This window comes from Falco naumanni, chromosome 3, assembly GCF_017639655.2.
Source record: "Falco naumanni isolate bFalNau1 chromosome 3, bFalNau1.pat, whole genome shotgun sequence".
NCBI classification, from domain to species: domain Eukaryota; kingdom Metazoa; phylum Chordata; class Aves; order Falconiformes; family Falconidae; genus Falco; species Falco naumanni.
The window spans coordinates 99,354,370-99,366,471 of record NC_054056.1 but is presented as its reverse complement, the minus strand read 5'-3'; the positions used below and the strand labels follow the sequence as shown (position 1 = coordinate 99,366,471).

Sequence of the window (12,102 nt, the reverse complement as noted above, 5' to 3'; positions counted from 1 at the left end):
GTCATGACTCTGATAGAACGATTTTTAAAAACTTATTATTTATATGCAGTATTCCTACATAATCTTTCCCTTTAAAGGCAAAAACATAATTCAGAAGCAGCTTAAATTCAGTGCAGCTTCAGCCTTTAATTCATTGTTTTCTAGAATAATGAAATTATATGAAAAATTCTACAGTGTCTTTAAGTCTTTTTCTGCTCTATTGTTTGACACTACCTGCTATATGGGAAGCAACCCACAATATGTTATGACACATTACTATCAATGTCTGAGGTAAAGAGCTTGCACTACTTTCTGCATTTCAGCCCCCTGATTCTACAGGCTGCTATTTGTGCTTTTTGCAAGTAACCTACCCTAATATTAATCCTAATGTCTGGCTTTTGTTCCTTTTGTTGTCTGAAACCTGAATGCTAGTTCTGCTTACCAGGACCTCTTTGATTTTCTTCATGGTCTTAATGATATGAATGTGCCTTCTAACATAGCTAGCTTTTATCACAGAGGTAAAGAAACCGCTGAAAGTAGGCTCCCACAAAGTAAGAAGCCAGTTGTGCTTTTTGGCATAACTAGAAAAATTGGCAAATTCTGCGAAAAATACTGAATTTCCATTTTTGCGTGGAAGAAAAGGCTTTGTGATTGAGTCCAGGAATCTTTATGACTTTGAGTTAGATAAAGGAGGCATTTCAGATAATTTGAGGAAGCTGAACAGCTTGAAAGGGTATTTCACTGTCACTTAATAAATATTGATAACTCCATACAAATTGGATTTTTATTTTTTGGAGTATTCTTTAGAGTGAAAATTACACATGAGCTTAGAGATTTTTTCCCAGGGTCAGCTTTGACTTATTCTGGAAAAGAAACTGATCTGCTAACCTACAGAACTTATATCCAAGAATATGATTATCACAGGAGACAGTTAGACTTGGGAGTAGGGTATTTTTATAAGGAAAGGAAAAAGGTGGAAAGAATGTGTAGAATATGTATTATTATAAATTTCTAGTTCAAACATGGACTTCCAAAAATATGTTTCCAATTCAAAGAATATAAGTTTTTAAGACACTTCAACAGATCAGTATTTTTAAAAATAAACAGAGATGTTGGTGTATATGTGTATAAAGTTCTGGTGAGAGGGAGTAACGAAGATGGAGCCAGACTATTATCAATAATGCCCAATGAAAGAATAAATGGTAATGGGCATATATTGAATTATGGGAAATTGCATTTAAGCAGAAGAAGACTTTTTACTCTAAATATGATTGAAAAATGGAACAAGTTTTCTAGAAAGGCTGTGGCAGTCTCTGTCCCTGTAGAGACAGTGACTGGACACTATTCTGAGTAACCTGCTTTAGTTCACCCAGCTCTTAGCAGGTGGGGGTGGACTAGACAGTCTCCAGAGGTGCCTTCCAATGTCAAGTATTCTGTGAAAGTCTGAAGTGTTCAGATATGCTGAGCAACCAGTCATTTCAAAATTTGACATCCTTAATTTCTATCAGCTAAGGAATGAATGTAAGAAGTATCCAAAGCCAGATGACATTTTCAAAAATCAAATTTCCATATTTTTTGACATGCCACTATATATTTCTCCTGTAGAAGACATCTCTTTGTGAGCATTTCTCTGTACAAAATAATACACTGCTGAGGAAAGATACTTGCAGTAACTGGAGTAGTTATTTTGGTTGTTGGTAAACATATTGGCTATTGAAAAATAATTCTTTCATTACTATCATTGTGTTGTGATGCAAAATTGCCTGAAATTATTTCTAACAAGTACTAGTCTGTTTAAAAAACAGAGAAAAAAAATCATTAGGTCTTAAAATTATCTTCTCTTTAGTGAAGATTAATATATTGAATAATTTGAGTCTTAAATTACTTTAGTAAACTGTTTCTGCCAAATAGCTCCTTGATGCCTAACACTGGATCTAGAGTAGAAAATTTGGTCATTTAGCTTGCTTAGGGGAAAGATTAGTTACTTGATCTAGACACTTCAGAGCAATGATACAAAGACTTTTTGATATGAAGAGCAAATGAAAGATGATTATTACAGTTTTTCTCATTCATTATTTTTTCACATATCTGAACTTCATTGAAAAAAAAATAGTGTCAAAGTCATATCAATATGTAGTTCATCAATATGTAGTACCTCGATATGTATTGATCTGTCTGGATCTGTGTATTTGATCTATGCATGTTAGTTTACTTGCTTATAGCACTGAAGAGATATTAGGCAACTAATACTAATATCCCTCTGGCAGTAAAAGAAAATTGTGAATTTCGTTTTGTTGATAAGAAATGAGAGTACTACAATATAATAGCATGTCCAAGTTGTCACAACAAACAGAATTAGACTTTGGAACCTTTACATTTAAAACTTATGGAAACTCTGATTAAATGTCCATGATATATATCTTCACATCAAAGTACTGTTTGAAAATGTGCATACAAGATTTTACAATAGTTTCTATGATAGTTTTTAACTTGCTCTAACTTTCTCCCCCGCCCCTTTTTTTTAAGGCAAGTTATAGCACGCATACCAACAACAAATTAAAATTGTAATATTTTCCCTGTTATTTCTTGATTCCTCTGCTTAAAATCTTGGAAGAGGATGCTTTCCAAAACTGCTCAAAATCCAGTTAATAAAATCCCATTTATGAACAAGTGGAGGAGCAGCAGGTTCTGTTCTGGTATATGGTCCAAGCTAAGCACAGTGGGCTGTATTTTGCACTGCAGAATGTATAAAATGCATTCACTTTCCTTTTGTCCTAAGTAGTTTCTGGGACAGAAATGTATCTTTTTCTTACATGGTTGCTATATACATTGCTATGTACATAGTCTGTAGAGTAATTATTCTTGAAGATTTGCCTATTTGATGTTATCCTATCCTTTAAAAGGGTAAATAAATCTTTCTGTTGCACTGTGTTTCACAAGAACAAATTACAAAGACAGTAAGTATATAAGATAATGTTGGCAAGGCTTTTTAGTTTGCAAATACAACAAAGAGATTATTTTTAAGATGACTACTCTTAAATAAGGCCAATAGATGTGAATACTTTGCACTCCCAGCATTTTATCATTAATTTCATAGATTCCCATAATATTGTTGAAAAAGAGTCATGAAGAATTTATGATTTTTTTTTTATGATTATGGTCGATTTCACAGATTTATCTTGCATTGGTGTGCACCTCTTTTTGAGAAGAAAGCAAAGTATGACTATATCTATGCAACAAATGATCATATGAAAGTAATTCTTTTGTATTTCAAATCAGTGCTTTTTCATTTACATTGGTGTTAAAGTTTGGGTTTGTTTGTTTGTTTTTTTTTTTTTTCTTTTTCTTTAAAGTAATAGAACTTCCAAAAAGTATTTTCTTACCGAAGTTAAACCAACTGAAAGAGCAGTATCCATATGTGGGCTGTTGTTGGTCATTTTTGTACTGTTTTTCTATTAAACAAACATATTTAATTATTTTGATAGATGTCCATAAAAGAAAAAGTGGTAGTTCTCTGTCTATGTCCTGTGTTTAGTGGAGGGGTGATAAATCTTGTTAAGGTGTTCAGCATTTCTATATTATCAAAACCTAGAAGGTTGATTTTGTCTGGATAGAAATTCAGATTTTCAAATGTAATCAGTTTGATTAAATTATGAGACATAAATTTACTGTATTTTCAGTATCTACTTAAAAAAATTCAGGTGATGGTACATTCAGTGAGAGAAGCATATGGAAAATTCATAGAGGCATGCATTTTTATGTACTGAAGGATGGCAAATGTCTTTATGTCCCTCATCCCTGAAAAATTCTAGTTGATGCTTAATTGTTTCTTTCAGATTGTTCTGGTATATGTCTTACTGCAGCAGCTGATCTAGATTTAAAATTAATATAAAACATGGAGAGAAAGAGAAGAAAGAAATAACAATAGGAAGGCTGGAAAAAGAGTGAGAAAAGAAAATTCTAGTAAAAAAATCATAAGAGAATGCAGTAATGCAAATGAGAATGTTCTGGTATTAAAAAGAAATAAAAATTAAATTATTAATCAAGTCACACAAATTGTGGAAAACATGAAGACAAAAGAAAGTAAAAAATACATATATTAAACTTCTGTCTAGACAGCTTTAGGAGTTTTTGCTGTTTGGATAAATCCAGGGATCATTGTCTCTTTGAACTGCAGTCTAGAAATTGTTTTGAACGGTATTTTTTCAGTCATGTATTTCTTGAAATCCACAGTTTTATTTCCTTCCTGAATAGCTGGGAACTGAAAATCGATTTGGTCAAAGAATGTTATATGTCAGCCATTTATTCTGATTTTATAGTCTCAAATGTATATTTGCATTTTGGATTTCTTTCTTTTCTATTACTTACCTGGACAGCAACAGAACAAAAACTGTAATTGGAACTTAAAATCAGGTAAAAATACTAGAAATGTATGAAGAATAAAAGAAAAGATTTGTGAAAATAATAAGGCTGGAATGACATCTAGGAGTCAAATAAGCTGTAATATCTACACTAATGTGAAGATTCCTTTAACAGATCTAGAATATATTCCTCTAATTAGGTTTGTAGCTTTATTGGAAATTCTTGCAGGCAGCAGATATCCAATGGCAGAGAACATCAAAGAGAACAGTTAATTAAGATATTTTATTAGCCAAAAAAATCCTTTCTTAATGGGATGCAGTGGTCACTAGAAAGTTAGTTAACTATGGGAAGGTTTTAAGAATAATAAATATGTCTTCACTGAAAGATGATCCTTTAACATATGGAAGAAGAATGAAGATGGATTATAGTGATTACTCTTTTTTGAAATTGTGTATTTATTTATTTAATGAAACATGCATTTTGTTTTTGCTTAAGACTGTCAGCAATTCTTTCTCAATTACTCATTGCAAAAGGATAGAATAGTGTACTTCTTGCTATTAAGATACACGGGAAAAATCCCAGACTAACCTCATTAGCACTTTACTGTAGTAAGTCCCACTTAGAGTCATCTGCATTAAGGACCTTTACCTTTGTTTTGTAAGTCTGTAGTTGGATCATACATGTCACAAGTCCTGCAACTTGAATTCATCCTGAATAAACAAGATAGTGATTATCCCTATTTACTCTCACATTTTGAACTCTACCTGATTCCCAGGAATTGATCAGCAAAACTAATTCCAGTGAATTAAAGTAGCTGCTGAACAGTAGCCTTCCATTCCATTTATTTGGTCTTATGAACAATCTGCCAGTTTTCGTCTGTTCTTCCACTGCTGAAGTTAAAAACATGTGAATTTAGAGGATAGTCAGTAGATCAAAGTGAAGGTTTATTGTACATTACTCAACACGCCTGTGGCCATGGCTAGAACAGTGCATCAAGGTTTGGGCCCTATGACAGGAAAGATAAGTTCTTCTCTGGAGGAAGTTTAATTGGAGGGCCACCAAGATGACTGAGGGCTGGAGCACTTTCGCTGTGAGGAGAGGCTGAGGGAGTTGGGCTTTTCAGTCTGGAGAAGAGGTGAAAACTAACAGCAGCTTCCAAATGCCTGCAAGAGGGTTATTGAAAGAGCTGAGCTTTTCATGGTGGAGCATGGTGTAAGGATGAAAGACAACTGACAACATTTGAAACAAGATCATGAAAGATATAAACAGAAACTTTTCTTCTCTGAGGAAAGTCATGCATTTGAGCAAATTGCTCGGGGGGATTGTGCACTACCCATCCTAGGAGGTTTTCTTCAGTCCTGACTGGATAAGGCCCTGAGCAACTGGTATGAACTTGTGGCTGACCCTGATTTAGATTGTCATGACAGAAAGAGACCTCTTGAGATCCGTTTCACTCTGACTTATTCCGTGATCCTGTGGATAAAAATTGTTTTAATCCCAGTCCAAACTCACCACAGAATGATCACTCTGTTTTTGATCAGTTTCACAACTAATCAGCATGGTACTACCAACCATTGGACAAATAAATAGTATTAGAACATTTGTTTGTTCATCAGTTTTCTCTGAAATAAAAGCAAATTTAGAAAATCTGTAAAACTTTTACCATATGCTTCTTTATGAACCAAGTTCTTTAGTTACCTTTCAGCAATTTAATGGTGGGCTTTCAATTTAGTTGAGTTTTAGTGGCCATGCTTTCAGTCTGTGGGATTATAATATTTGGCTTGCAATAACAGATGTTACAGTAACATAATTTATGTCAAAACTTTATTTTAAAATGTCATTGTGCTTGAAATAGTTTCTTTCAGTCCAGTTGTCAGAAACTATCTGTAATTTCACACTCTCGCTTTAATTTAGTGAATTAATTGATTTTCCTTAAAATCCTGTCCGTCTGAATCCTGCTAAAACATGATTCTTAGTTGTATCTTGTGAGAAAGAATAGCAAGTAAATATTGGTAGATAATTGTGTTCATTTTATTGGAAAAAAATCAATCTTAAATCACATGTTAATGCATGTTGACTAATCACTGATACTTTACCTTGTGCAACCTTATGGAACTGGAAAAGAAAACAATTCTGGTTTAATAGGAGGCAACAGCCAGAGCTGAATCTACATCTTAATCTGGGATTGAGCACAGCATGTCAGCATAGCATAAAGCTCAAGCTTCTAAAACGAGCATGAAACTCAGGTTGTCTTGTCTGAAATTAATTGATTTTGGTTAAGAAAACAATTTATTTCTAAAATGTATAGAGATTCAAATTAAGATCTATAACAAAAATTGCATTTGTCTCATTCTGCTTTCCAGCACATATGGAGACTACCTTTTATAAGCCCTATGGTTTCTAAAAGTTGTTAATTATTATTATTTTGTTTAGATATTGGCATATTACTTAAAACTTATGTGAATACATATAAAGTAACTCTACTGATTGGAGAGGTAAGATACATTATTCTAGTATTCCTCATTTTAAAGGGAAGCTTTCCAAGTCACAGTCTTCTAAATGGGAAGGAAAAAAAAAACATTTTCAATAGAAGATTTTTCACTGTATTAGATACCATTTTCTTCCTTTTTTTTTTTTTTTTTTTGGTTAATGCTTCTGTAGAGTTGGCAAAAGTATTCACTGTCTCCCTCAGTTATTTTATTCCTTCAGGGATTACTTGTAAAAAGTTAGTCCGTTAATCTAAATGAGAACTTCCACTATGAGTTTATCTGGGGTAAATTTCCTTTGCTATCATGTTTACAACAGGAACCCTGTGTATACTTGTAGCATATTGCATATGCAAAGCCTGTATATCTAGCACAGATTCATAATCTATTTTTGTAGCTTTGTCTCAGGCAGATGTCAAAGGCGCTTGCCTCTTTCCTTTACTAAAAATGATCCTGGGATCAGGAGCAACCTTCACTCCTATATAAATAGAAAGGCTTATGGGTCTTCCATATGTTTGCATTATCCAAAGTTATAGCAGTTACAACACTTTTGACTAGTGGTTAATTCAGATTACTTTTTTGAACTGAATTGCTCTGTAGATCATCAGCTTGATCTCCTTCCACTTCTACATAGCTGAGAATTTTGTATGTGTAAATACCACTTCAAATCTTTCCTCCTGCAGTCTAATTTGACAAGGTCCTCAGTTTTACTGATTTTAATCTGTTCTCCATCCACAGAGACTCAATCAGAGAAATGGTTGTCCAGTCTAGTAGGTCTCAGCCTCCTTTAGTCTGGGCTGGTCAGGTTCCCTTTCTTTGTGAACCCATGCACTGACCAACAATTACTATTCCTTGCCTCCACATCCTATTGCTCCCTCCCATGGAGCACCCTGGCAGTTCCTCAAGCCTCAGATTTTCTCAGTTGCTGATTGTGAATTCAAAATGATGTTGAATTCTGAGTTGACTCCAGCTGACTGAAAATTCTTGGCTTAAATTTTATCCAAAAAGCAGAATTCAGTCTTCCTTTCTTCCTTGTTGTACCATTTTTAATTGCGAGTTTGTCTTTTTCTTTTTTTTTTTTTTTAATTTTTATATTTTTAAACCAGAATATTAAGGGAGAATAATTGGGTTCTCTATGTGTGTGTGTGTATCATATAGGAAATTACAATTTTTAAAATAGTCTTTTTGACAAACTCAAATGTCAAATTTGACTGCAGATGAATGAAGTATAGAATGTCTTATATTGCTCATACAGCATAGGTGTTTCAATTGGTCTAAACCTGTTTTCATAGAAACTAAGACACCAAAGTTCATGCTTTTACAGATTACAAATGATATTTAGGCAAACATGAATGCGTATGTTCTATGCAGTAGCTGATACTTACTAGATTGTTTATACATAATATTAGTTTTGTCTTAGAATTTTCCATGTAAATCATACCATGCTCTTTACATTTTACTGATCTTCTGCATGAGTTATTTTTTGCATTGTAAGTGGATGTGGAAGCTTAACAAGTTAGGTATTTTGCTTGCAAGTTGCCTCTCTATCATAGTACAGTGTTTTTCAATGTATAAGTTTTGAAGCTTTAAGTAAGCATAATTTTTCTTGCCTTTTTCAAGATTAACTTTCTCTTAAACTTGTTGTGCCTCTTTAAAGCACTAGAGTATAACATGCCATTTGACTGAGATATAATTTTGCTTTGAGCTTGATATTGGGAGCAGGAGACTGCCTGTTCTTGTACATTTGCTTGCATGATAAAGATGTGTCCACACAGATTTTGCTTTAATAGTAGTGCTTATATGATGTGCAATAAGTTTTCTTAATTTTACTCAACATTCTCAGGTTCTAAAATATCTCTTGACAATGCACTTGTATTTTCTGTGTTTCAATTTTGATACCAGTGTCAAAATGTATTGTATCCTGAATCATAACTAGTCTAGTCTTTTTATAATATTCATTGTTGTGACAATTTTCTTCTTTTACTCTGAAATAAAGAATAAAACATGTCTAGGTCTATTTTAGTTACTTATACTGCTGTCATCATAGGACAGTAAGTAGTTTTTGGTTTGGTCTCTGACACAAAACCTCGGAATATTACCTGGTGCTTTTAAGGTTGTTTTGTTTTGTAGGGGAAACCACCACTGTATGATTTAGAAGTGCTGTACTGCAGAATAGAAATTAAGATATTAAATGTATGATGGCAAAAAACCTATGTACCCACAGCAGCCTTATTAGTTTTCTGTATAATGCTTAAGTATTCTGTTATGGCAGTATTTTTTTTGTAGTACCACAAATTCATTTTTAGTCTAAAATTTCTCCAGGAAAGAGATTTTATCAGCAAGACTGAGTATTTTTAACATTAGGATATGTTCCATTTATTTGTACGGTACTTTTGATAATTCTGTCAAGAGATTTGATATACCTTTATGTACCAGTGCTATATACTGCTCAGTTCTTCAGACAGTCTTATTTTCTAGTGTATAGGTTTTTCTAACAGTGCAAAAACTCTGGTTTATTTTCATCCTGTCATCATCCACTACATTTAAAGGAAAAGTCTCAAAGTTTGTGTGAGAGGACAACTCAAAAGTAAAAAGTGTGGGATATTATTGTTTGAGTGACTGTTCAAGAGCCACTTAATCATTACTATGGAATAAATAAAAGCCATATTTTAAAGATATTCATATAACATAGTACAGTACATGCTACATCAACTTTGTCTATGTTATTTTTCTATTATGAATTTTATTACACTTTGCGCAGTCATTTATTTGTTACAATCAAGACAGAGTTGCTACTGTGTTAAATGTTCTAAATGCTCACAGGTGAAAGACTTGGCTTCTAAACGTTTGCAGCCAAATCTAGGGACTTGGAAAGGATGAAAAGGTTAATAAAATATTAAGAATTCCTACATGGGTTATATATTTTAGCTACTAGACAAGTTAGAGATGTTAATATTTTCATAAACAGTGCATGGAGAATTTTTTAACTCCTCAATCATTTTGTGGGTGGGTTTTTTGCGTAAAATAATCTGTCCTATTGCAGGAATTAGAAAGCAAAAAGAGAATTACAGATGCAACCTTTGTCCAATATCAAGTATAGATAATTATACTTAGGTGTTCTGTTAAATGTGTACCTTTTTACTATTCATCTACCCTTGGCCTTGTATCAAGTCTAAATGAGATTTTGGAGCCCTCTCAAGGTTTGATGAAAAGAATCAAATGTATGAATGTATTTGGCAGCCTTATTAGCAGTTGCAGCATGGAAGCTTTGCCTGCTACCTAGGTTACTATATAGTGCTGCTGTTTCACTCCCCTGTAGGGAGGTTATCACCGTTCTACACATTGGGTCCCTTTTAATGATATAGCTGCATATTTTGCTCTAGCTATGCTGATTTCAGGACTGAATTTGCAGGGGTGAAAATTATGTGCTGTCACTCTGACTAGTACACAAGTTTATAATATAAGTTCTTGAGGACATTTAAAAATATATCTATAATTACAAAATGTTCACTAGCATTAAAAAAAAGGTTCTGATTACTTCAATTTTTTAAATACAGAGTATCGACCTTTTCACGTCAATTGTCTTTACTATGTTAAACAGAGGGAAATTTAATCTTTTAGGTTGTTCAGGAGAACACAATTCAAAAGAAAAAGTTAGCATCCAGTGCTACTGTGTGTCCCACAGGTTCTTCCACTTTGATCAAAACTGCCTCCACTGGTGAGTTAGAGGAGCGTATTGCGGCCACTACTGGTGCTATTACTGTTGCTAGCACATCTGCTGATGTTGCTGTATCCAGTGCAGTGACCACCTATAGACAACCTTCTGAAGAGCAACAAGTACAAGCTATGAATATAAGAAAATCAATTCTGGAGTCGGCCACTTCCAAGGAAGCACTCTCCCTTCATCAAGCAAATTTACAAAGCACAAGAAGACGACCAAGAAATGCTGAGCAGATAGAAAGAACTAAAGAACTTGCAGTTGTTACTCATAGAGGTATTGGATATTATTTTACTTGTGCCCATGTAGTTACGGAAAAATATTTTGTGTAAATTAAAAGTGAAAGATCAGGTATCCATTCAGCAAATTTAATTGAACCAAATGGGAAAGGGATTAAATCTGCTTAAAACAGTTCTAGTGGAGCAGCAAGATGGAAAAATGAAATAAATAATAATATTGTTAGTAATTTACATTAATTTGATTTATAAAAAGACAAAAAGGAAAGAAGAGGAAATTTATTTTGGTGCCATTTTATAGCCTATATTGTTATATTTCACTATCAAGCCTAGTGCGATATCTGATGAAAGTTTAGAGAATTGAGATTAGAATATTAATCTGTTCTGCATATGTTTTTAGACATAATCAACTATAGCATAAAAATGTACTTCATAAATAGCTGCTAAACTAATTGGTGATGCAGTTGTAATCATCTCCCTTCTGCTTATATCTTCAGCAATATTTTGGCGTTTTAAAATAAATTACATTTTTATTGTGTCAAATGTGAAATCAATGAATGAAGCAAAGTTTAGAATGCCAGGGAGTTCAGTTGCAAATATTAAGGTAGTAAAGCTAAAGATTTGATATGTTCCTATATTCAGATGATCTAATCCTCATGCTAAAGTACTAATAATGAACATAATTTGGAATTATGTTAAGCATTTATTGTCTTAAAAGGTAAATGTTAATATCTGAAACATGAGGCTGAGAAACTGCAGTGCTGGAATGTCTTAATTTAACCAGCACAGACATTCAGAAACAAAATGTATCTGGTATGTTTTTACACATACACAAGTTCAGGGAAGAAGCAGCTTAATTTTGCAAGCTAATGTTGATTACTATTTATTATATATTTTTAACTTTTATTATGTGCTAACCCATTGTTTCAGGTTAATCTATTGTGTATGAAGAATTTATAAACACAAATATATGGAGGACAAACATCTTTTATAGCACAAGCAATTTGTGGAAGTCCCGTTGTATGGTTGATATTTTGTAAAGAATATTTTAGATTGGAAATTGTTGTCCTACTGGTTGAGGTACTAGCCTAGTACAAGTTATAGCTTCATTTACTAACATGTTTTGAAACAGTAGAGCTGCACTACTATGGAATTTTAAAGTGTATAACTTAAGTAGGAAAACTGAAAAACAAGCATTGTATTTGGTTTGCATATGAAACATAAATCATTAAACAGCTATTTATGTTTCATTTGTATTAATTTCATTACAAATCTGAAGTATTTTTGTGGGTTATCAGCTAGTATAAATTAGAGTTTGGTT

General features: G+C 33.1%; 1 protein-coding gene across 2 annotated transcripts in view; it reads left to right on the top strand.

The window, feature by feature from the left end:
• CSMD3 (CUB and Sushi multiple domains 3) overlaps positions 1-12,102 on the top strand; it is a 726,030-nt gene that overhangs the window by 258,411 nt on the left and 455,517 nt on the right. The window contains exon 7 of one of the 2 annotated variants that reach the window (XM_040588419.1): positions 10,513-10,821. The exons of the other annotated variant lie outside the window; for it this stretch is intronic. Coding sequence (XP_040444353.1) covers positions 10,513-10,821 — 309 coding nt within the window. The remainder of the gene's footprint in view (positions 1-10,512; positions 10,822-12,102) is intronic. 2 annotated transcript variants of the gene reach the window in all.